Below are 27,360 nucleotides of genomic sequence, written 5' to 3' on the forward strand. Positions count from 1 at the left end.
TGCGTATTTTTCTCCATATCAGATTTGATTTCAGTTTGTTGAAGCTTTTAGTCTTTTTTTTTTAATTACGAAAAAAATTCCAATGGCTTTGCCTACCAATCAAATCTGAGCTGGAGAAAAATAGAAATCTCCTTTTCCTTTTTAAAAATTGAATTTAATGTAGAATCAATTAACACCAAGATTCTCTCCTTAATTTTAGCGCGTTTTTTAGGGAATATTCTGTTCTTTTAATGCCTAATAGTCGAATGATATATAAATTGTAGTAAAAGTGTGGACTGGGCGGGTAATTAACAAACTATGCACATTTAGGGTAATAATGTTTCATATATGGTATAGTTAGGAAAAAATTCCATAATTAATACATATGCAATGAATAATTTAAGACAAATACAGAATTTGAGCCAAAATTACTAGGATCGACCCAACCCGCAAGACTTATGCTAAATCTGACCGTGCTTTTGTGGAAAAGTTAAGGTATATGAAAAACATATAGGAGTAATAGATAACGCCAGTTCAGTTTGACAAGATAGAATAGTTTCATTTTTAAAATTTTGGACTTGATAATGATATTGAATATTCACTTTTTTTTAATTCGTTTGAAAATAATGTAATTATTAGAAGAAGAAAAAAACTTTTATTTATACTACTCTAGAAAAAATAAAAACTAATGTACGGTATCTTCCTTATTATATCCTGCATGGTCATATATATATATATATAATATTTTACCATTTCTCTTGTTATTCATGCAAAGTCAAAATAAAATATTTAAGTTAAGATTGAATAAGCTACATTTCTACATTAACAATAAAGATAGATAGATAGATAACAAATCAATAAAACGCCATTCGCATAATTAATAAAAATCGTCTACCATATTATTTTGATCTCTTCCTTTCATCGCATATTTTTAAATATCTTCGTCTTGTTAGATCTTTCTATTCTTCATATCTTAATCTATAAAATTAGTAAATTAGAATGTCTTAGCTTCCATCCGATGTTTGGTACTAGCTTTGAAGTTTGATTGAATCCGAATTCACACCAAAAAAACTTATGTTAGGAATAAAGTGTTCTCCGACAAAAATAAAATTCTATTAGGACTCAAACTCGATACTTCAATTAAAACATCTTTTTCATAAAAAAAAATTCTTCTATTTGGCGCAACAAACATGTATAAGCAGTTGTTACTATAAAAGGGCAATATATATAGTAAGAAAAATAAAATTAAATAAAAGCAAAAGACATTTTTCAGTTTCACAAATTCAAAATATTCAAGAAATACACCTCCCCTCCCAATAAATCGAAAACCTTCATAACCGATCTCTCAGGAAGATCTCTCTTTACCATCGGCGCAACCTGTAAGACTCTCTCAAACCCTAGTTTTATATGCTTTCTCATCTACTCTTCAATTTACGATCCAATCTTTAATGTTTTAACAGTTAAATTCGATTTTTTTTTTTAAAATACTTTTCAAATGACAGATCGTAGTAATGGAATTTAGTGAAATTTTAGGGTTTTTTGGGCTTAATTAAAAACCTTATTTATATTTGGAGGAATTTCTATTTCAAAATGAATTCTTGCATTGAATGTGAGCAGCATTATTGCTAGTTTACTCTAATATCGAATTAATATTTATAGGAGAGTGAAGAGATTTCTTTAAAAAAGAAATAAAAAATGGTTATGGCCCGGATCAGTAATTCAAGTAAGATCTTTTAGCCCCATTTTTAAGGTTATAATAAAGATTCTAACTTTAAGTTGCAATATTTACTTGGTTCCTAAATATTTTGGCATGAGAATGATCTAAATGGAGTAACGTGGTCAGTGATGATTCATATTGTTGACCCTACCTTATTTGGGACTGAGGCGTTGTAATAGTTGTGGTTGTTGTATACTTGGCTCATAGAGGTTTTTGACTTTACGTCGTTTAAGTTTCAGGAGAAACTTAAGTTGCTTTTAAAAGCATGTCTTAATTGTAAAACTTTTACCTTGCTAGTTATTTAATTGAAACATTGAGTTTTTGGGAGAATGGTTGTCTGAAAAGTTTGTCTGGTTTGCTATATAATTATGGTTCACATGTGCTATCAGATAATGCAATTTGGAATAAAACATCGTGCCAAGAAATTACTGACAGTTGATCATAGTGTCAGGTTAAAAGATTAGGTGAAATATTGGAGGTATAGAGTGTGACTTTCTTTTTCTTGGGTGATAGTGATGTGTAACTTATTCCCCTGTGAATACTGACTAATAGGATTTACACTTTCAGGCATGTGAAGTTTGCTTTCTGGAGCTGGAGGATGCTATATGTGTTTCTGAGGTTGCTCAAGGAATTGGTTTCTACTTAGTGCTTGACCCTTGAGTTGAGCAACTTTTGTCAAAATGGGAACCCCATATCGCAAGTTCGTAGACAATATTTGCATGTCTCTGTAATTAATTTCAACATTAAGCTTATGGTTAACGCATTTAGCTTATATCACCATTCTCTTCTGCTTATCGATACAGTGGGGCTTTCAAAAGATCAAATGATAGTGCCAGACTTGTTATAACCACTATCATGGGAATGGTGTTTGGATACTTTGTCGGGATTTCTTTTCCATCAGTTTCTCTAACAAAGGTATGTTAGCTCAATGTCTGCACGGTTCTTCTGTTACAAAACAACTTCTGGTTTCTCATTCATCACAATCGTGTGGTCGTTTGCAGATTAATTTACCTTCAAGCCTTATGTCAACTCTCGATTATGCTTTCAATGATGATCGTACACGTAATACTGAGCGTAGTTTCCCGGAGAATCTTGGTTCTGGTAGTACTCCTTTGACACCAAAGGTATTTATTTCATTATCGATTGATGCTATATCATTTGTAAGTAAAAAAGAATATATTTTGTACGTTGAGAAAGCTTTAGTGACTCCATGTGGGAGGAAACAACACTTGAACTCCATACTGTGGTTGGGTTGGGCGGGAGGGGTAATTTTTAGCTTCTATTGTGTTGTGGCATGTACAGTTGTTTTAGCCACTGACACCAATAAAAGTTAAACCAAATGCCTCAACTCCCCTGATCATTCTATTTATTCTTTTAACTGTATTGCTAGCACTAAGTTGGAGAAACAGTTACTATGAAACTAAAGGCCCTTGTCCCTGTTGCATTTAATTTCCTGGATCTTCGTTTGCTTTTGTCATTCCATTCCTGTTATTTGATAAGTGTTAAATGCTAAAAGTTGGAAATACATATTCTATTATTGTTTTGGTTTATGAAATTTGGTCTAATCCGAGCCAGAACTGAATAGAATTGCATACAGATGTGGATGAATTTGATGTTTCTAGACTATCTAATTATCCCAAAATAGAAGACTTGAAGATAGTGGTAAATGCATAAGACATGATCATTTTTCATTGGGAAGTGGTGTAGGATAGTTATTCTGACTGCCGTGGTAGATTTAGAATCTAGAGCACCTAGACATTTGTTCTGAAATATTGATGGGTTGATTTCCTTTTGCAGATATATGTCCCAACTAATCCTCGTGGTGCAGAGTCATTGCCACCAGGGATTGTGGTCTCAGAATCAGATTTTTATTTACGAAGGTTGTGGGGTGAACCAAGTGAGGTATGAAGCAAATATCTCTAATGATATTGTTTAATCCTGATTTAACAAAAAAAAAATAAGAATGTGGTAATTGTATAGATTATATAACCTTTAATTGTCTCTTGTTAAAAGAAAGAGTGAAAGACTCTCTGCAACTGTCATGCCCTTCATGAGCTGTTCTAGTAATCATATCATTGTGGCAGGAACTTCATACTAGATACTTTAATGTTGTTAATGGTGCTTTCAGGGTAGAGGTGTCAATGGATCTTTAAAAACCGACTAAACTGACCGAACCGTACCGAACCGATTTTTAGGGTTCTTTTAACAAAACCGTATAAATTTATAACCGTACTGAATAATAGGGTAGGTTTTTAGTTTTATAAAAATATAAACCAAAAATACCGAACCGTACCTAATAAATTTATATATGAAAAATATATTTTATATACTTGAAACTAACAAAGCATTAAGTTTTTTGGGCCTTGAGATTATGAAAATGGCTACAAGTGACCAAATAATTAATGCCCAAGTCCCAACATCCAACCTATGCTAATACTCGTATTGGAACTTAATTAGTTACAACATCTAGAATAGCAAGCCACTAAGCAATTCAGCGATCTTCAGTAGCAAGCCACTAACTTCAGTAGCAAGCCACAAGGTATTGGGTATCTTCCTCTCGTATGATTTAGATTTCTCTTGTTAGATACTAATCTTCTAACTAGTTTTAGTGTACGTGATATTTATGTATAAATTAAACATTAACATTAAAATAAATGTAATATTTGTTTAAATGATGCAAATAAATGTTATTTCATTGACACAGTAGATGAATTCAATATCTTTGAAATGACGTATTTAGTTAAATTAATTATACAATATTTACAATATAGTAATTACATAAAAATGTCATCTATGAAATTGCATGCTTGATTCTTACCGTTAACAATTTTGGCCTAAAATTTTCTCATAATAACTGACATTATCCAAAAGTAAATTAGTATTGCATAGTGATTAAAAGTCTGAAAGCCGAATTCATATCATATGGTGTTCTATTTTTTAAAAGCTGCACAAAAAATATAATGAACTGCTTATTAACAACTGAATACTCAAAACACCTTTACATGGCTTTTTGTTTTCTTTCTAAAAAATTATAGCATTATTTTCGTTAAAAAGCGAAGATTTATAGATATAATATAGAATATAGCAACTTCCTAACTCTACATATTGTGTAATCAATTATTTTTTGAGTTAGAAAATTATATTGTGCACTTAAAATATTCAACTGAACTGAAGAAAAAATACTATCAATCTGATTAAAAGGCTAAGACAAGTCTTTCAAGTTTCACTTATACGATTAAAAAAAACCAACGTATAGTAATACCTTGAAGATCTGTAAGAAAACATGAGAGACCATATTCCAGTATTTCTTTCAGCAAAATTGCTGGCACGGGTATATGCAGTATGAGAGAAAAGAGAGTAGAGGAAATTAAACTTAATATCCTCTATTAGGGATATACTAAAGTTAATATTATCCTTGGTAGTGTTAGCTCTGTTTATACATAAATTTATGTTAAGATTATTATTAATAGAGGAATAATAGATGGTAAATATTTTGAATTTTTTTTTGAGTGTTGGCCTGTTAAGAACTCACATATCCAAAAGATGAAAGTAGCAGAAATGAGGATGTTGAGGTGGATGTGCGGGCACACTAGGATGGATAAGATTAGGAATGATGATATTCGGGAGAAGTGCACGTGGCTCCCATTGATGACAAGATGCGGGAAGCGAGGCTCAGATGGTTCGGGCATGTACAAAGGAGAAGCCCAGATGCTCCAGTAGGGAGGTGTGAGCGGTTGGTTGTGGAAGGCACGAGAAGAGGTAGAGGGCGGCCTAAGAAGTATTGGGGAGAGGTGATCAGGCAGGATATGGCGAGACTTCAGATTTCCGAGGACATGACACTTGATAGGAAGTTGTGGAGGTCGAGTATTACCGTTGTAGGCTAGGAGGTAGTTGAGTCTTGCGTTACTTTGTACCTTTGTGAGCCTAGTCCGGTAGGGTTTGTCTAAGAGAGCTAGGGGCAATGTCGTGTCTTACTATTTTCTTTTTCGACGTTGGATCCATTTACTAGCCACCGTTTTTGCTTTGCATTTTTCTTCTGCATTTTATGTTCCTATTTTACCTATGATCTCCGTGATGAATCTAATATCCTCTCCTTTTGTCTTCTTTTTATTATCTTGAGCCGAGGGTCTTTCGGAAACAGCCTCTCTACCCCTTCGGAGTAGGGGTAAGGTCTGCGTACACACTACCCTCCCCAGACCCCACTTGTGGGATTTTACTGGGTTGTTGTTGTTTTTTTTTTTTTGACAATCAACTTTCACCAATTGACCTTATGCATTACACATGAATGTATATATATCAATAAATATGTACAAATAAAGATATGTATGCTAATAGACCTTTAAAGACAAAAACCAGAAAGCTCTAACCTTTCTTTGCCTTCAGTAGTAGGAAGTAATACAATTTATGGCATGAATTGTTGTGTCATGAATCAAACAAATCTATAAAAAAATAAGAAAGTAATTAGATCATTAATCGCACATCTACTAACTATGTGCAACCATAATCTATGTGATATTTTATAATTTAAAAAGAACACAATCTCAAAAGAGAAAACTATGGAGAATGATATTAAGGTGGGTTTTCTTCTTTCCGCCCATAGCTGAAATTCTTTATAGACATATGCATTTTTCTAACGCTAACAGGATTTTATTTGCGACTAAAATCCCTAGATAGTATTTAATAACAACTATATTTCTTAAAAAGAAAATAATAAAAGGAAATAATTTAATTTTTACGACTCTTCACGTTAGAACTGTTGTTTATTTATGACGCCAGCTTCACCTTATAGTATTAAATAAATACTTGACAAAGTTGCCAACAAAACTATAGGAATAGGAGACCTGGCGTGGATGGAAAATAATTGAAAGCCTATTTTGCGTTTTTTCTTTGTGTTGATTTAAATGATCAAAATTTTATGCATAGAATTCAAAGTGGCATGTTCATAATTGAATTCAAAATACTAAAAAGAATGCAATATTTTCTCTAGATTTGCAGCACGTGAAATAGGAGTTTAACGTTTAATAGGAGACTTGGTTCAATTGCGTTAAAAAATAATTATGAATAATAAAAACTGTGAATACTAATCGGTTATAATTCTATAATGCAAAGTAAGAACTCCTAAACCTACAATACCATATGTGGAAACGGCAATTTCCTAGTTTTCCTTTAAAGAATGTTCATGATCAAATAAGAAAAGAATCTATATAAGGTTAAATCAAACTTACTTTTACAATTTCAAATATTATGAGCTCCAGGAAATATTTAATAAATAAAATTTAAGATAGTTCACGAAATATTATAATTGCAATTGGAAAAAATAATTTACAACCCTTCTTTATATAGTAATAGAATTGATAAATTTCAATAAGAAAAAGGAGTAAATAGTTTTTTGGCCTCACTCTTTCTAACCTAAACTTTTATAACCGAACAAAGAATACTACTAAGCGTAAAATTAGGAGTTGAAAGTTCTTGGATTTGACAGCTAAATTTACAAACTTTATTTATTAGTTATTCTTTTACAAGCAGAAAATTAAATATGGAAGGATTTAATACACAAAATTTAGTTGGTTTTAAATATTAGGAAATGAATTAAATGACAATTCCTAAAAATTAGGAAAATAGTTAAATGACTATTTTGTCTAGTGTAAAATCTATTTTTAAACGGTAAAAAAGGCGAACCTAAGGGCCTTCGTGCTTTTAATATAATATAGATAAACTTTGTTCTTGAATCCCAAATTGATTAATATCTTTTCACTCGTGTGATTTATATATCTTTTTGCCTTTGCTTAATTTGTTTTACGCTACTATAGAATAGTGGGATGAATCTCTATTACAGATATCTTTCGTGTTACTTTAATTCATCACTTTTATAATAATAAAAATATCTAGAGAGTTTTGCCAAAATCATATCCAAGTACGCATTTATCGCATTCTAACTTTAACTACCGACTCTTAGATGATTTTTTTTAAAAATACCGAAAAATTAACCGTACCGTACCGATACCGAAGAAAAACCGAGATGGTTAGTACGGTTTCGAAAAGTCTAATTTTGGTTATACAAAATAAAATAACCGAAAAATTGGCACGGTTCAAATTTTATGAAACAAACCGGCCGAACTGAACCATTGACACCTCACCCCTACTTTAGGGTCAGTTTTAGTTTCTTATTTGTGTGCTTTTTAAAAAAAGAGCAATTGGATACCTAACATGAGGATTGTACTTGCATTTTGGAACTGCATTCAACTTTTTAATTGTTTATGTACGATGGCCTGTTCTGATCTTAAATGTCTTGGTGTCGAAACATTTGGCATACATTAGTGCAACTTCTGTCAGTTTCTGGCCAATCATTAACAGATTGGACAATAATGTAGGCTGAGAAATGGATTTTGTGCACTGCGTACAATTTATAAGTTTGTATTCTTTTTGGTTGGTGCTTTGTTTTGGCATAGCCATGTTACAAAATTGTGGTGTTTTCAGGATCTGACAAAGAAGCCCAAGTACTTGGTTACATTTACAGTTGGTTTGGATCAAAAGAACAACATTGATGCAGCAGTCAAAAAGGTTATAGAAATGAAGAAATTCTATTGAATATGATATTATTGATTTTATAGATTAGCATTTTTTCAACGTTTCTCTTGACAGTTGACGTTGTAGTCCATATACTGAGTCTTATATTTTATACGCGGATTAGTTTTCAGAGGATTTTCAAATTTTGCTTTTCCATTATGATGGTCGAACGAGTGAGTGGGATCAATTTGAATGGTCCAAGCGTGCAGTTCACATCAGTGTTAGGAAGCAGACAAAATGGTAAGGCTTTGAGTTTAGTTATTACCTTCTGTATTTGATCCAACATTTCAACAATAATGTGCGAGTGTGAGCTCTTACCAATTCAGGAAGTCCCTTTTTACTAGCGTCTTTGGCTCCATGTATAGGACAAAGAATGAAGAAAATGTTACTGTTTGCATACAATAACTAATCATTTTGAGTTTAACTTTTATACAGTGTTAAAGAATTTTCACTATCAGGTCACAAAAAATTACTATATGTAACCTTCCATAAAAGGATTTGTAGCCTAAAAAATAAGACATATTACATGTTACAACAGGTTAAAACACTGATAGTGTTAACTTAAAATGTATATAGGTTAAATCTAATCCTTTTCAATTCACAGTTTGTTATTGGTTTCTTATTACAGGTGGTATGCAAAGAGGTTTTTGCATCCAGATGTTGTAGCTGCCTATGATTACATATTTATATGGGATGAGGATCTTGGAGTTGAGCACTTCGATGCAGAGAAGTAGGTGTCTTTCCATGGTTTTTGTCACATGATTCCTCATTCTTTTTAAATCAGGAACAAATATTTGGTGGTGTCTCTATAATCTCCTTTCATGTAAATTTTATCACGTGAATATGGCAGATACATTCAACTAGTTAAGAAACATGGTCTTGACATATCTCAGCCTGGTCTTGAACCCAACAATGGACTCACATGGCAGATGACTAAGAGGAGGGGTGACAGAGAAGTTCACAAGTATGTTCATTGTGTTATACAACCCCTTTCCCCCCGAATTTGGATATCACTCTGAAAGTTAACTTGTATTCGTGGTAAACAGGGATACAGAAGAGAAACCAGGCTGGTGCAGTGATGCACATTTGCCTCCTTGTGCAGCGTATACTCTCTCTCTCTCTCTCTCTCTCTCTCTAACATATGCAAACAGCGGGGTACAATTGCACCAATCTACCCCTTATTTGTGTGCACATAGAAGTATTAGCTTGGGCACCCAAGGGTGTGGCCTAGTGGTCAATGAAGTGGGTGATAACCATGAGATTCTCAAGTTCAAATCCCAGCGGAGGCAAAAAATACTAGGTGATTTCTTCTCATCCATCCAAGCCTTGGTGGATAAAGTTACCTGGTACTTGTTGCTGGTGGGAGATGGAATTAGTCGAGTTGTGTGCAAGCTGGCCTGGACACCACGATTATCTAAAAAAAAGAAGTATTAGCTTGGCTTCCCTTGTTTGGAGTAACGAATCCTCTCAATTACGCTAACTTCTTCTTTCCTTTGCATATAATCTATTTTGTGTAAACATGCACATACTAACGAGCCCGTTTGGACATAAGAAGTTTTTCACTTTTTTTCGAAAATTTTTCACTTTTTCGAAATCAACGTTTGGTCATAAATTTCCAATTTTCACTTGAAGATGCATTTTGGAATTTCTCGAAAATTTGAAAAACTTCAAAAAGTTGTTTTTCAAAATTTTCACTCAGATCACTCACAAAACTTCAGAAACAACCCAAAATTATTTTCATATCCAAACACAAAATTTTCAAATACCATTTTCACTTGAAATTTTTTTTTTCACTTTTTTTTGAAATTTTACAATTCTTATGTCCAAACGCCCACTAAAATAAATTATTTGTTCAGCAATGTTGATGAAAATTAGAGCTTACTCACCATGATTAAACTCACATTAAACCTATATGATCCTATCTTTGAGATAGTATGTAACTTAAGACTAAAAGATTTACTAAGAGACTAAAAGATTTGTTCAGCAATGGTGACAACACATGCTTTTATATACTTGTATCATTCGTATTACTAAGCACGTATTACTAAGCACATATCTCTGAGCTTCTTTTTGGTCCAGCTTTTCTTAGCAACATCATCAAAGTGGAACTCATTTAATGCACCTTCAACTAGAGTGAACCTACAAATTTAATTGCCTGGATCACAATGACTTATTTGACCATAGAGGAAGCCAGGAGCGAAAGGAGGGACTTGAATCCTCAACCTCAATCTTGGCAAGTCTATGCTCTACCATTAAGTTGTTTCTGCCAGCTAGGGTAGTGGCAAAGCATTACTGAGCAATTCAGCATGGTTAAGATATGTTATCGCCTGATGGCGATGATATCCCCATTGCAACTTTGTGCTTCATCAAGCAAGAATAGATCTATTAGGGCTGACTGACCTATCTAGTCTTGTGTTGGTTATTTAATCCGCTAGTACATTTAGGTTGTGTATCTGGATTTTATGTCGTAGTCCCACCATTTTTGTCATTCTTTTTCTTGTTAGGGGTGGGGGTGGGATGGAGGGGCAGGTGGCTGAGATATTTACAAAATTGGTTATTATTGGACTAGCTTTTTTTTTTTTATCATAAGACTGCAGAAATTATTTTTACTTTATCTATTACTATAGAGAGGGGAGAGAACTTGTTCTTTATGAGGCATGCCATTGGCTGTACTTATTTTTGCGTGTTTCATTGATGTTAGATTGACTAGGCAAACCTAATTCTGGTGGCTTAGCATTCAAATATGACTGGCATGTTCTAATTGAGTTGCATGTAGCATTTCACCTTTGGTAAATTGATTACATAAGACTCGTCAACAAACAAGTGTCAGCAACAGAATAATCTGATGCCTTTGTCATTAGCCTGAAACTTATATTTATTGTCTTGGTCCGTCTTTTATAATACAGTTTTGTGGAAATAATGGCTCCCGTATTCTCTCGAGAAGCTTGGCGATGCGTTTGGCATTTGATTCAGGTAGTTCTTACACTTGGTATCACTTGCATCTCGTCACAATGTCCATTTTTGTGTGGTGCAATATATTCAAATACATGTTTGCTCTGGTCGAGAGTGAACTCTTCAATTGCCTATGCTATTACACTAATGCATGTACTTTGGTTTGATGTTTGGTTATAGAATGATTTGGTACATGGATGGGGATTGGATTTTGCACTAAGAAGATGCGTAGAGGTTAGTAGTTCTCCTTGATACATTCTTATGCAAGAATGGTGGCAGAAGACTGCACCCTATGGTAAAATTGTAAAAGAAAGAATGCTGCACCCAGAGAACATAGATATCACCGAGACATGGAAAATAATAATCCTCTTCACTATTTTAGGATATTTCTAATTCAATAGGGAACCTTTGGTATAATCTCATTGTTAATCTCTTGGTTTGTGTAGCCTGCTCATGAAAAAATTGGTGTGGTCGATTCGCAGTGGATTGTGCATCAAGTTATTCCTTCTCTGGGAAATCAGGTTAGTGTATTAAAATTTCCATCTGGAACATAGATTGGTAGTTTGTCAATTGCATTGGTTGTTTCATTTTTTGAGACTGTTCCTGTCTTTTTGGGAATCACAGGGTCAGCCCGAGAATGGCAAAGCTCCCTGGGAAGGGGTAAGCATATCCATTCCTTGCCTCCAATTTTGTTTTGAAATATGATGAGCACTTTTCTCAGGTGCTAGTGGCTAATAGTGAATGGCTTTTTCTTTTCTAGGTAAGAAAGAGATGTAGAAACGAGTGGGCTATGTTCCAAGACCGGTTAGCTAACGCAGATAAAGCGTACTTTGCCCAGCATGAAAAAACTCGAGTATAACATGCCTCCGGATGTTCTGTACATTGCTTTTTCTCCTTTTTACCATTTCTAGGGGTTTGCCTATTCTTTTTCTCAGTATCTGTTCTTTTTAGTATTATCTTTTCCTTTCAATATTAGAGTAGTGAAATCTATGTAGCTAGTGAACGCTAAACCATTAGATATTGGAAGGCTTCTTGTGCATAGAATGACACAATATATGTAGTCGATGGATAATGTGCACTTAATCTTTCTTCCCCGTATGGTCGTTTAGGAGTGCAGGCAAACATAGCTGGAAACAGATTGCATTTTACATGCTAAATGAGGAGTGAACCTTTTTGGCATTCAATTTAGAGAATATGGATTGATCGAACGTTAATGAATAAAAATTAAAGATAGTTAAGCCATACTGGAATGAGAATTTACTTCCAAAGATACTGTGCAGATCCCATGCATTCTCGAGTGATGTTTCTAAGGAGAAGTATATTTTCATAATTTCATTTTTTGGTTAAGAGAACGTGCCAATGAAATGTAAATAATATATCACTAAAGCTGATCACACTTGGGTGGCAATTTGAGTTCAAATCCATTCAACCCACCCAAGGTTGGGTTGGTTATTGACCTGCATGTTTGTTAAATTCAGCCCATTTAAAGTTAGGTTGATTTTTAGTCCAAATTAATTCATGAGTAACTTTGCTAAAATATTTTTAAAATTATTTTTTATTTGATATGTTATTTATGCCTATAACAGAACAAAAATATCTTATTTGGTAATAAAATAATTCATAAGAAAACTACACATATTCATTAAAGCTTGGTAAGAGTTGGACAGGTTGGGATATGACCCAAATTTTAGTTCATCTCATCTCAGCTTAAATAACTTTTGGACGGGCTATTGATCTGCTCATATATTGACTCAATCTTTTTGACTCACCCATAATCAGCCTAACCCGCCATTGACACCCCTAACTAAACTCCACAAAATATATACTAGTTCATTTTCAATCACATATATATTGACCGGTCGTACTTGTGATGGTTTTGTTGGGTTTTGGATGTATTTAATTAATATATTAAATACTTAAAAGAGGGTGAATGGGAAATGGAGGGAAATGAAATTTTTGAGTGAAATTTTAAGTTCCCCCCTTGCAAATGGGCATTGTCCCATATTGGAAGAGGAAGAGGTTTTTTATGGGTATATAAGCAATTGCTCTTCTTCTAGCTCTTAAAGAGTTGAGAAGAAGGCAAGCCTCGCGCCGTCGTCGTCGCCGCTCGCTCGGCTCGGCTTCAGCTTCGGTCAAACGATTGATTGATTAACTTTTTGGACCAAATTTAAATATTAACAAAAATGTTATTAAATATTTGTTTTAATAATAGAATATTAATATTAAATATTAATATTAAATCCAATCCGTTTTTCTGTTTTGGTAACAGAAAAGTAACTACCCTCTTCAATTTTTCCTCTTTATTTTTCCTCTTTATTGTTGAGTAAATGGCCATTTATGTAATGGCATTTATGCTGTGGGCGTTTTGCATAAACAGCCATTCTGAAGAGTTGCACCTCTTCAGATTTCAGCCCAACTTTGGCTATAAATACAACACTATTCTGCTCAGAATTTCACTACGATTTTCTGAGTTTCTTCTCCTTCTTCTGCATACTTTTAGCATCAAACAAAGCAAAAAGTAAGTGTGATTTGCTACCGAATTTTGTGTTCGCTGAAACGCTGGGGTTTGAAGTACCACTACACTAGTGTGTAATTCGTTCTATCCTGGGAGAAAATAATCCATAACCTTGGGTACTAGGAGGGGATTAAATTCCTTAAGGAAACACTGTGAATTCAGTGGGCTCGAATTGGTTTTCTGACATTTCTATTTATGTTCATTTCTGTTTATATTCATTTATATTTCCAGAATTATTTTACAAATACAGTATACTAACAAGCTTAAGGAATTTAATATATTTTCTGTATTTGTACTTACTGTTTCTGGAAGAGTAAAACCTTTGTGGTTTTGTACTCTATTAAAATCTATGTGATTTTAACGTTTGTGTCATTCTTTTACAGAAATAACTAATGAGAATGAGAACCAAGCTGTTCCCATGGTGATTGCTAATGCCTCAACAAGCCGAACGACACCGGCAGCATTGGCACCGGCGGAAAAACCCGGAAAATTTTTCGGGATTGATTTCAAGCGCTGGCAGCAAAAGATGTTCTTCTATTTGACTACTCTAAGTCTCCAGAAGTTCATCAAGGAAGATGTTCCTGTGCTGTCCGATGAAACTCCAGAAACTGAACGCTTTCTCGCGATTGAGGCGTGGAAGCATTCAGATTTTTTGTGCAAGAATTATATTCTAAGCGGGCTGGAGGATGCTTTGTATAACGTCTACAGTGGCGTGGAAACGTCAAAGGAAGTGTGGATTGCGCTTGAAAAGAAATACAAAACCGAAGATGCCGGGTTGAAAAAGTTTGTTGCTGCAAAGTTTTTGGACTACAAAATGGTTGATAGCAAGTCTATTATTACCCAAGTCCAGGAATTGCAAGTAATTATTCACGATCTCCTTGCTGAAGGTATAAATCAAATTAATATTGATGTTGAAAGTAATAATCTTAGTATTTTTACTAACAGAAATTTCATTGAAGGTCTTGTCATCAATGAAGCATTTCAAGTAGCAGCAATGATTGAGAAGTTGCCTCCTTTGTGGAAGGACTTCAAAAACTACTTGAAACACAAACGCAAGGAGATGTCCCTTGAAGATCTCATTGTTCGGTTGAGAATCGAAGAGGACAACAAAGCTGCTGAAAAGAGAGGCCGTGGAAACTCAACAATAATGGGAGCAAATATTGTTGAAGAGAACAAAAAGAGGAAGAAGGCTTCTGGACCGAAATACAACCCAAGCAAGAAGCGGTTCAGTAGAAACTGCTACAACTGTGGAAAAACCGGACACAAATCTACGGAGTATCGTGCTCCGAAGAAGGACAAGAAGAAGGGTCAAGCAAACATGGTTGAAAAGCATGATGATGTTGATGACTTATGTGCCATGCTTTCCGAATGCAACTTGGGCAATCCTAAAGTGGTGGATAGATTCTGGAGCCACTCGCCATGTTTGTGCTGTTAGAGAAGCTTTTGCTACTTATGCTCCTGTTGGACCCGATGAGACGATTTCTATGGGAAATGCTTCAAAGGCCAAGATTGAAGGATGTGGGAAGATATTTCTCAAAATGACTTTCGGCAAAGTGGTGACTTTGAACAACGTCCTTCCTGTTCCCGAGATTAGGAAGAATTTAGTCTCTACTGGACTTCTTGTTAAGAATGGTTTTAAATGTGTTTTTATTTCCGATAAGGTTGTAATAAGTAAGAATGAAATGTTTGTAGGAAAAGGTTACCTCACTGAGGGCCTTTTCAAGCTGAATGTAATGGTTGTTGAAAATAATAACAAAATTTCAGCTTCGTCTTACTTACTTGAGTCAAATGAATTATGGCATATACGTTTGGGTCATGTCAATTATAAAACCTTACGGAAAATGATTAATTTGGAAGTATTGCCCAAGTTTGAATGTGACAAATCAAAATGTCAAGTATGTGTGGAATCTAAGTATGTTAAACATCCTTATAAGTCGGTTGAAAGGAATTCAAATCCTTGACATGAAGTCAATACCATCTCGCGGTGGAAAAAGGTATTTCATAACTTTTACTGACGATAGTACTCGATATTGCTATGTTTACTTACTTAATAGTAAAGATGAAGCAATAGACGCATTCAAGCAATATAAAAATGAAGTTGAAACGCAACTTAATAAGAAAATCAAAATGATAAGAAGTGATAGGGGTGGTGAATATGAATCTCCTTTTGAACAAATATGTTTAGAATGTGGAATTATTCATACACGCCCCAATCCAATGGGATTGCAGAAAGAAAGAATCGTTCATTAAAGGAGATGATGAACGCATTATTGATAAGTTCTGGTTTGCCACAGAACTTGTGAGGGGAAGCCGTTCTTACGGCTAGCCGAATACTAAATCGAGTACCCCATAGCAAAACACAATCCATTCCATATGAAAAATGGAAAGGAAGAAAGCCCAACTTGAATTATTTTAAAGTGTGGGGGTATTTGGCAAAAGTGCAAGTTCCTAAACCCAAAAGGGTAAAAATAGGACCGAAAACCGTTGATTGTGTTTTCATAGGATATGCGACTAATAGTAAAGCATATCGATTTCTGGTTCATAAATCAGAAAATCCCGACATTCATAATAATACGGTTATAGAATCAGATAATGCTGAGTTCTTTGAAAATATATATCCGTATAAAAAGGAATGTGAGTCGATTGGTGAAGGATCTAAACGACCTCGGGAAGAAACAAAAGAAAGTACACTTAACCAGGAGGATCCAAGACGTAGTAAACGTCAAAGAACGTCTACTTCTTTTGGACCAGATTTTGTGACTTTCTTATTGGAAAATGAGCCTCAAACATTTAAAGAAGCTATGTCTTCTTCGGAATCATTGTTATGGAAAGAGGCAGTCAATAGTGAAATAGAATCCATACTGAACAACCATACATGGGAATTGGTTGATCTTCCTCCTGGAAATAAACCGTTGGGTTCTAAATGGATATTTAAGAGGAAAATGAAAGATGATGGCACTATTGACAAGTATAAGGCAAGACTTGTGGTCAAAGGGTATAGACAACGAGAAGGTCTTGACTACTTTGATACATACTCTCCAGTTACAAGAATTACATCCATACGAACGTTAGTAGCGTTAGCTGCAGTTTATGGTCTTGAAATTCATCAAATGGATGTTAAGACGGCCTTCTTAAATGGAGAGTTGGAGGAAAAAATTTACATGGAACAACCTGAAGGGTTTGTGGTTCCAGGTAAAGAAAAGAAGGTCTGTAGACTTGTTAAGTCCCTTTACGGATTAAAACAAGCACCCAAACAATGGCATGCTAAATTTGACCAAACAATGTTGTCAAATGGATTTAAGATAAATGAATGTGATAAATGTGTGTACATTAAAAATGTTCCAAATCACATAGTCATTGTTTGCTTATATGTGGATGATATGCTCATAATGAGTAATGACATTGCCAACATAAATGCTACTAAGCGTATGCTAACTAGCAAGTTTGATATGAAAGACTTGGGAGTTGCTGATTTAATTCTGGGAATTAAGATCCATAAGACTTCTCAAGGTCTAGCATTGTCACAATCTCATTATATTAAGACAGTACTTGAAAAATTCAAGCACTTGGGCTTTAAAGTTGCAAAGACTCCAATTGATGTGAATCTTGCATTAGCAAAGAACAAAGGCCAGAGCATATCACAATTGGATTATGCTCGTGTGTTGGGTTGCTTAATGTACATCATGAATTGTACACGACCAGATATAGCTTGTGCTATAAGTAAATTGAGTCGATATACGAGCAATCCAGGTCAATCTCATTGGATGGCCATGAAACGAGTTTTGGGGTATTTAGTACATACCTAGGACTTTGCTTTGCACTACAATAAATATCCTGCGGTCATTGAGGGATACTGTGATGCAAATTGGATCACCGGATCAACTGATTCCAAGTCTACAAGTGGATATGTATTCACTATTGGTGGAGGAGCGGTATCTTGGAAGTCATCCAAACAAACTTGTATTGCCCGCTCTACAATGGAGGCTGGAGTTCATAGCCTTGGATAAAGCCGGTGAAGAAGCTGAATGGCTCCGAAATTTCTTGGAAGATATTCCATTTTGGCCCAAACCGTTGGCACCAATATGCATACATTGTGATAGTCAAGCGGCAATTGGAAGGGCTGGGAGCGTTATGTATAGCGGTAAGTCTCGCCATATACGACGAAGACATAAAACTGTTAGACAATTACTCTCTAGAGGAATTATCACGATTGACTATGTAAAGTCAAGTGATAATGTGTCGGATCCACTTACAGAAGGCCTAACTAGAGAGGTAGTTGAGAAGTCATCAAGAGGAATGGGACTGTGGCCGAGAACAAGTCATAGTGGCGGTAACTCTACCTAGAAGACTGGAGATCCCAAGATCTAGGTTCAAGGAGATCAAACAAAGTCATTTATGACGGTTCAACATTGCCAACTAAACTTTTGGTCCATTCTCGTGATGAGACAATGTTCAGTACCAAGGATAAGCATTAAGGCTTTTTAATGATTTCTAAATTTGATACGGGGTATATCAAATAGTGTATCTACGGGATGACACGTTTAGGAATCACCTATGTAAGTGTGAAGTGTTAGCCGCTTCAAGGAGAACACTGTAAGGCCAGTTCTCTACGCACTTATGAAACCAGGCGGTGTTCATGGCTAAAACGAACACAACAATGAGAACCAAAGACGGTTAAGGGTTGGTTGTGTGACTTTTGGTTGTCTAGGTATACACTAAAGTTCGACGGTTCAAAGATATCAAATCTACCGATTGATCGAGTATATCCGACATAAGTTCACTACGGAAAGTTTAAAGAGAAACCTACTTATCCAGATGCGATTAATCCTTACTTGCGAATCACACAGTTTTTCATGCATAGCCATTCCCCATTCATGTGGGGGATTGTTGGGTTTTGGATGTATTTAATTAATATATTAAATACTTAAAAGAGGGTGAATGGGAAATGGAGGGAAATAAAAATTTTGAGTGAAATTTTAAGATCCCCCCTTTGCAAATGGGCATTGTCCCATATTGGTAGAAGAAGAGATTTTTTATGGGTATATAAGCAATTGCTCTTCTTCTAGCTCTTAAAGAGTTGAGAAGAAGGCAAGCCTCGCGCCGTCGTCGTCGCTCGCTCGGCTCGGTTTCGGCTTCGGCTACGGCTCGGCTTCGGCTTCGGATTCGGATTCGGATTCGGATTCGGATTTGGTCAAATGATCGATTGATTGATTAACTTTTTGGACCAGATTTATTTGTTAATAGTAAAATATTAACAGAAATGTTATTAAATATTTGTTTTAATAACAAAATATAAATATTAAATATTAATATTAAATCCAATCCGTTTTTCTATTTTGGTGACAAAAAAGTAACTACCCTCTTCAATTTTCCCTCTTTATTGTTGAGTAAATGGCCATTTATGTAATGGCATTTATGCTGTGGGCGTTTTGCATAAACAGCCATTCTAAAGAGTTGCACCTCTTCAGATTTCAGCCCAACTTTGGCTATAAATACAATACTATTCTGCTCAGAATTTCACTACGATTTTCTGAGTTTCTTCTCCTTCTTGTGCATACTTTTAGCATCAAATAAAGCAAAAAGTAAGTGTGATTTGCTACCGAATTTTGTGTTCGTTGAAACGCTGGGGTTTGAAGTACCACTACACTAGTGTGTAATTCGTTATATCCTGGGAGAAAATAATCCATAACCTTGGGTACTAGGAGGGGATTAAATTCCTTAAGGAAACACTGTGAATTCAGTGGGCTCGAATTGGTTTTCTGACATTTCTATTTATGTTCATTTCTATTTATATTCATTTATATTTCCAGAATTATTTTACAAATACAGTATAATAACAGGTTTCAGGGTCCAACATGATCATTTAAAATTATGATGACATGATATTATTCATTATTATTCAGTCGCACCATTTATGGCTACTTTCGACCGAAGCATCAACCTGCGGAATTCGATTACTTTACCCAACTAAACTGCCTAGCCTAAGAGAAATATTTTCCTTGCTTTAGCCGAGGCTAAAATATGCCTAAAGAAATTTCCTAGGAAGTGATAACAGTGCCCTTAGAGCTCTGTCCTTTATGTGATATTTTAGTTTTTCCCCCAATCATGTCATTTGAAATAGTAGCAATTGCTTAATCAACTTGCAAAAGATATTGATATGCATTTCACTTTGTCTCACCCAGACGGCCTACTGTTTGACCAAAAAATATAAACTTTCAGTTAAACTATTAAATTTTATGTAATGAGGGGTTAAACTTAGTTAATAATAATATCTCTAGATATAGGACATGACAGCTTGGATGACATAGGATAACGTAGGTGGGAGATTGAAAATAACACACATTTAATACTCCAAAAGGTATGGATAACAATGGGGGAATAGCTAACAATAAATAGCAATAAATGACATTTATGTAAATAGGGAGAACGATTCACCCGATAATGAATGAGATGGATGATTGTTCTTTCTGACAATGATGAATGATAGACAAATCCTCGAATGTTCGAACTATTCTCGGATCTGATGGAAAAATATGGAATAACGTGTGCAAGAATATTGTAAAAGGTAAAGTTTGTATCTTTGCTAGAGAGAGAATCTTCTTTTGAAAAGTGTTCTTATCAAGTCAATATTACATATCCTCTACTATTGTCTCTTTTTCTATTTATATGAGTCATATCCCTAACAAACTCTAATAGTAAAAGTGCAGAGAATACTCTATTGAATATTCTCTCTACTATTCTATTACAAAAACTAGCCGTTATTGTTCTGTCCTTAGTGCTCGACCTCGATCGTTATTGACAAGCCGGCAGCGAATCTCACTGCTTCCTGGTCGACCTCGATCGTTATTGACAAGCCGGCAACGAATCTCACTGCTTCCTGGTCGACCTCGACCGATCCTTTCCTTGTTGCCGTTTTACGCTAAATTTTCTTAGGGCAGATTTTGGCCTATACAGTTAGTCCTTCCGGTTATTGAGGCCGACCACGGACGACCTTGATGAGCGGACCATGTTTGCCGTGGTTGGGAAGTTTGGACGAGCAAGTCGAGTAGCGGAGTTTCAGACGAGGTGACAACGTGACCTTTCGTGAGCCGCAACCTTTGGGGTCACATCGATTCAGAGTGACGTCATGACATCATGCATCATTATTATGCATTTTTCCGATGCCTTGCGTCGTTTCTCGTGCCTCTACCATTTTGATACCTGCGTTGGGTAATGGCGGTTTGATTTCTCGATCCTGATGCTTGAACTCTTATAAATAGGGATATGAAACCATTCGTTTATTTTTGCACTCTAAATATCGAATCTCTATGTCTTCTTCATCATTCTTCATATAGAGTTCTTGCCCTCTTTGCCTCACTATCGTATATCTGCTTTCCCTGATTCCGGTGATACCAACTGCTCACAACTCTTTTGCACTTATAACATTTTCTCTAAAAAAAAGGTTAACGTATCTTCTAGTTTTGGTAGGGCAACTGACCCTGTTCCTTTGGCGGTGCGTATGCCTCCCCATGACGATAGTGTATCTATTGCCGTTGAAGATGAGAATTTTCCTATGATGGAGGAGATAATCCCTCATAGTGAAAAAGTTAGATCCGATTTTTCGAAGGTGCCTGAGGACGACCCTGAGATCTCGGAGTCGTTGATGAAAGAGGTTGAACTCGCTGAGTTTAGGGAAAACTTCAAAATTCCTGCCCATATCGATCTAATTCCAACAGAGCGCAACGTGGTACAAATACACTGCCCTGGGTATTGCGCTTTCTACGCATACCCCTTCTACTCGACTACTCCTTTCCTATTCTCCCATTGGCGGAGGAATTTTGCCGCTATTACGGTGTTTGCCCGGCCCAACTTTCTCCATACATCTACAAGTTTATCCGCATGCTTACGAAATATGCGGAATTAGTCAGGGTCGGGATGTCACTTCGTCACTTGATGCATCTCTTCGCCCCTAGTTTTCATAGGGGGACGATGTTGCACCTTCGCCATCGAGGAAACAAATGTTTAGTGGTGAAGATGGACGAGTTTTGGCTCAACTACTTCTTTGTTAAAACCGAGGACGTGGTGGCCAACGCGAGCGGGTTCCCTAAGGCTTGGAATTATGCCCGTAAGTATCTCTTTCTCTTCTTTTTTTATATCAAGCATTTGTTTTGCTAGTTTTAGTCATGTTTTGACATTTCATTCCTTCTTAGTATAGCCGAGACTATGATAAGTAGGAATTTTTGACTACTTATTTGCGGTCTTTTACTTTCGTTTTAGACCAAAATTGCTTTAAGGTATTCCCGAAAACTAATAAAATGTGTTTGCTTGCAGGAGTGTTGGAATATGAGCTAAAGAGCTGAAAATTAACTCAAGAAGGAGTAATTTTGGACAAGGACCAAAATGAGGCTAAAATGGCACAATGCGGACCGCACAATATTGAGTGCGGCAGCAGAACCTGAAGAGAACCTCTTACAAAAATTCCTTTGTAAAGTGCGGATCGCACAATTCTTGTGCGGCCGCAGAAGATAAGGTTCAGAGAGATGGGATTTTAGGCCATGAAGAAATGCGGACCGCACCATTATTGTGCGATCGCAGAATCAAGAGCGCGGCCGCACTCAGAAATGTGCGGTCCGCAGAAGTCCCACAATGCCAAAGCCTAGGTCAAGAAGTGTGGACCGCACTATAATTGTGCAGCCGCAGAAGCAAGAGTGCGGTCGCACTCAGAAATTTTCGGTCCGCAGAAGCTCAAGAAGTGCGGACGCAACCCAGAATTGTGTGGCCGCAGAACTGGAACCTGTCAAGCTAAGTCTCAATGTGCGGACCGCACACAGAATTGTGCGGCCGCACAACCTCTGCAGGGGCAATATTGTCAGATATTTTCAGCTTAGTATAAATAGAACCTTTTATCATTTTTAGGTCAAGTTTTGTAAGTTGGGAGCACCTGAGCCGTTTTTATTTATTGTATTGGGTAACATTGTACTAGATTAGCTTTTAAATATTAGATTTTCTTCCCTTAATCATCTATTATGAATTTTATCTTAGTTTCTTCTTTAATTTCTTCATTTTTCATGAGTATCTAAATTTCTAGCTAGGGTTGTGACCCAACCCTAGTGTGGGTACTTAATGGGTGTTTGATTTAGGGCTTGTTTGTGATTGAGTTAGTGATATTTAGCCTAGTTCTTGCTTGAATTCAAGAATTAATGGTTGCAAACATTGATTCATGCCTAATTGACTTAGTCTCTACTTGAGAAAGAGAGACTAAGTCTAGGAAAACTTGGCTAACAAGGAATTGGGGTGAACTCAAGAAATTGACAGCCCCAATTAAAGGGTTGAATCTAGAGATAGCAAGACCCGACTTGAGCATTTATCACTTGTTTTGTGCAATAACCATTTGGACTTGAGAAAGCCAAATTGGGCAAAATCACTCTAACTACTGAGAGGTATTGAGTGGGTAATTGCGTGTGATTGCTATATTACAACCCCGACCAATCCAACTTGCCCTAGAGTTTACAACCCGTTAGGTAACCACCTAGGTGGAAGTCATGACCCTAGATCTTTTATAACTTGAAAAACAACAATACCAAAAACATTGTCTCTTAGCTTTACATTTGCAAACATTAACATAATCAATAGAAGTAGAAAGAAACAACCAAATATGTGGAAGTGTAATTTGGGGCACATCATACAGTCACACTAGGTGTATACCTAATCCAAAATCTAACTCCCTGTGGATTCGACCCCGACTTGCATTGGGTTTTTATTATTGCACGTGTCACAACCTATATTTGTGGTGTGAGTTTGGGCAACATCAATTTTGGCGCCGTTGCTGGGGAGTTAAATGGATTTAGCTATATATCTAGGTTTTTGTGTGATTTGTATTATTTTCCTTCCGAGTCACTAACATTGTTTTTAAATTGATTATAGGTATGAGAATGGCTCTTAACAACGAGCCCATCGGGAGTTTTCCATTGGGGGAGGAAGTGGACGATGATCAAGGAGATGAGGTTCTTCCCGAACCTCAAGCAAATAGGAGAGGCCGACTGCCTCATGATTATGTTCCCGTCCCTCCCCTACCTCCACCAAGAGCGGCAGCGCACTGAGTGTTGCCGAATGAGGGTTATGCAAGTGCTATAGTCCCGCCCCGCATTAGGGCGGGATACTTCCAAATCACCAATGTGATGCTTACACTACTTGAGCAATGGGGATTCTTAATCGGGGCTCCGAGTCAAATGCTTACAAGCATCTCAAAGGGTTCGTCGATACTTGTTGGGGGATCAAGCAAACAAATGTTTCCGAGGACGCGATGAGGTTGAGGCTATTTCCCTTATCTGTACGGGGAAAAGCATTGGACTGGTTAGAGAGATTGCCCAATCATTCCATCCATACATGGGATGAGTTGGCGGAAAAATTCATTGCCAAATTCTTCTCTCCGGGGCATATGGCTACACTTCGAGATGAGATTCTTGCGTTCAAGAAAGAACCCAATGAGCCATTGCACGAGATTTGGGAAAGATATCGTACCATGGTTAAAGAGTGCCCGAGTAATGATATGACCGAGGCCATGATCCAACAAACCTTCTACAGGGGGATCAACACAACAAATTAATGTGTGGTAAATCAACTCGCCGGTGGGAACTTCATGAACACGCCTTATGCCGAAGCTTGTGAAATTTTGGATGAGATGGCGAATACCTCATCGGCATGGCAAAGTAGAGCCAATGTTCCTCAAGGTGACCCAAATGTCATTCACCTACACAAGGAACTACATGATCATGGGCAAGCTATTGGCGAGTTAACAACCACAATGAATCAATTGGCCAAAGCTCAGCTTCAACAAGTTCAAGGGCTGAAACAAGTGAATGCGATGGAAGGTGTGAATATGATGATGAACAAGAGATGGCAAAAAGGTCAACAAATGCAAAGCCGTCCGGAAAAATTCTTGCAAGATGATAGTGGATATGACCAAGACGATTCTTTCAATGAGCAAGAAGAAGAAGTGCAATATGTCAATAATTATCAAGGCCAAAGAAACAATGCTCAAGGACAAAATCAACAATAATTGCCGGTCTACAAGGAAACCAAAGCAATTGGAGTGGTGGTAACAACAATTAAGGCAACTGGGGAAATAACAATAATCAAGGCAGTTGGAATAATCAAAGTAACCAAGGCAATTGGGGAGGCAATAATAAAGGCAATTTGGGTGGCAACAGTCAAAGCAATTGGGGAGGCAACAACCAAGGGGGTTGGAACAATAATAACCAAGGGAATCGGGGGTCGGGCTTTCAAAGGCCCCTAATGTTTCAACAACCAAGAAACCCACCTCTGTATACTTCCCAAGGACCGAGTTCTTCTAACAATGAAATGGGCTGAATAGAGAACATGTTTAAACATATGATGGAGAAGAACGCCGACTCCGATGCTAAATTAGCCTCTTACAACACTTCAATTCGCAATTTGGAAGTTCAATTGGGCCAAATGTCGCAAGCTTTGAACACTCGTCCTAAGGGGTCACTACCAAGTGATACGGTGGTGAACCCGAAGAGTGGGAACAACACGGGTCATACTATGGCCGTGACTACAAGAAGTGGAAAAGGTGGGGAGGCAACCACCTCAAATCAAAGAAGAATTGTGGATGATGATGTAGTGGTTCAAGAAGACGAACTTCCAAGCAACATGGTTCAAGCTAATGAAGAAGTGAGATTTGATATTGATGAAAATGTGGAGGAGACACAAGAAGAAGTGAACCCGTCTAGGGAACACGTAATTGACATTCCGGAATCGGTAGTGCCAAAGGCTAAGGCACCAATGCCAAGGCCTCCTCCTCCATACCCTCAAAGGCTTCCAAAGCAAAATACTGAGAACTGATTCAAAAAGTTTATTGACATGATGAAGAGTTTGTCTATCAATGTACCATTGGTTGAGGCTTTAGAGCAAATGACGGGTTATGCAAAGTTCATGAAGGACTTGGTCACCAAGAAGAGGTCGATGATTGTGTGTACCTGGAAAATTAGAGGGCTGAACAAGCTCTCAAAGATAAGGAGTTGAAGGGGTTCTATCGCCGATTCATCAAGGATTTTTCCAAGGTGGTAAACCCTTTATGTAAACTTTTGGAGAAGGATGCCATTTCAACGAAGATTGTATGAAGGCATTCAAATTTCTCATGTTCAAGTTGACTACTACTCCTATAATCACCGCACCGGATTGGAGCTTACCTTTGAGCTCATGTGTGACGCTAGTGATGTGGCGGTTGGAGAAGTATTGGGGCAAAGAATCAACAAAATCTTCCATCCGATCTACTGTGCTAGCAAGACCATGAATGATGCGCAAGTCAATTACACAGTGACCGAAAAAGAGCTACTTGCTATTGTCTTTGCTATGGAGAAGTTTCGCCCATACTTGATGGGTGCAAAGGTGATTGTTCACACCGACCATGCAGCGATTTGGTATTTGATGAGCAAGAAAGATTCTAAGGCAAGGTTGATATGCTGGGTGCTTCTATTGCAAGAGTTTGATCTAGAGATTTAAGACCGCAAGGGTTGTGAAAATCAAGTGGCGGACCACTTGTTCCGATTGGAGGAGGAGGGGAGGCCACATGACGGTCTTGAGATCAATGATTCCTTCCCCGACGAGCAACTTCTAGCTATTTCAATGACCGGGATACCATGGTTCGCCGACTTAGCAAAACTATCTTGTGAGTGGCATTGCACCAAAGGATTTCTCTTCAAACCAAAGGAAGAAGCTCAAACGGGATTGCCTTGACTTTTATTGGGATAAGGCCGTACCTCTTTCAGATTTGTACCGATGATGTGATTGGACGACGTGTGTCGGAGAAGGAACAAGTGGGTATTCTTGAGGCTTGCCATTCTTCACCGTATGGTGGTCACCATGGTGGAGCTAGAATGGCAACAAAAGTGTTGAGCTATGGATTCTACTGGCCTACTCTCACAAGGACACTAGTGATCTAGTTAAGCTTTGTGATGAATGTCAGAGGGCCGGTAGGATTTCTAAAAAGAATGAGATGCCCCTCACCACTATCTTGGAAATTGATACCTTTTATGTGTGGGGTATTGATTTCATGGGACCGTTAGTGAGCTCTTGTGGGAACACTTACATTTTGGTAGTTGTGGACTATGTGTCAAAATGGGTTGAAGTCGTGGCTTTACCCAACAACGAAGCTCGAAGTGTGGTGGCATTTTTCAAGAAAACATCTCTACAAGATTTGGCACTCCAAGGGCCAGTATTAGTGATGGGGGATGGCATTTTTTCAGCAAGGCTTTTGATACCTTACTCACAAAGTATCGACCCCCTACCATCCTCAAGCAAGCGGACAAGTTGAAGTCTCCAACCGGGAGATCAAGAGTATTTTGTCAAAGACAGTGAATGCCAACCGGATGAATTGGTCAGGAAAACTTGATGATTCTCTTTGGGCTTATAGAACGGCCTACAAAACATCGATCAAGATGTCTCCATATCGGTTAGTATTCGGGAAGGCGTGTCATCTTCCGGTGGAACTTGAGAATAAGGCCATGTGGGCATTGAAGAAGTTGAACCTTGAGTGGGATGTCACCGCAAACCTAAGAGTGGCACAATTGAATGAGCTACTGTGGACTATGTGTCAAAATGGGTTGAAGTTGTGGCTTTACCCAACAAC

The 27,360-nt window shown here is 37.0% G+C and overlaps 1 protein-coding gene across 2 annotated transcripts; it reads left to right on the top strand.

Annotated features, from left to right (window-relative positions):
- The first annotated feature begins 1,219 nt into the window (after positions 1-1,219).
- On the top strand, positions 1,220-12,313 carry LOC109244080. Of its 2 annotated transcripts, XM_019411111.1 has the most exons (16): positions 1,220-1,358; positions 2,086-2,174; positions 2,264-2,396; positions 2,500-2,611; positions 2,698-2,820; positions 3,494-3,598; positions 8,174-8,257; positions 8,388-8,503; positions 8,892-8,993; positions 9,114-9,227; positions 9,310-9,366; positions 11,170-11,236; positions 11,396-11,449; positions 11,662-11,736; positions 11,840-11,875; positions 11,976-12,313. In XM_019411111.1, the coding sequence occupies exons 3-16, from the start codon at positions 2,377-2,379 to the stop codon at positions 12,072-12,074; spliced, it is 1,164 nt and encodes a 387-aa protein (XP_019266656.1). In that variant the 5' UTR covers positions 1,220-1,358; positions 2,086-2,174; positions 2,264-2,376; the 3' UTR covers positions 12,075-12,313. The 2 variants fall into 2 exon arrangements, with proteins under 2 accessions (XP_019266656.1, XP_019266655.1); XM_019411110.1 differs by lacking the exon at positions 2,086-2,174.
- The last annotated feature ends 15,047 nt before the right edge of the window (positions 12,314-27,360 follow it).

The sequence above is a fragment of the Nicotiana attenuata genome, unplaced genomic scaffold (genome assembly GCF_001879085.1).
Source record: "Nicotiana attenuata strain UT unplaced genomic scaffold, NIATTr2, whole genome shotgun sequence".
NCBI classification, from domain to species: domain Eukaryota; kingdom Viridiplantae; phylum Streptophyta; class Magnoliopsida; order Solanales; family Solanaceae; genus Nicotiana; species Nicotiana attenuata.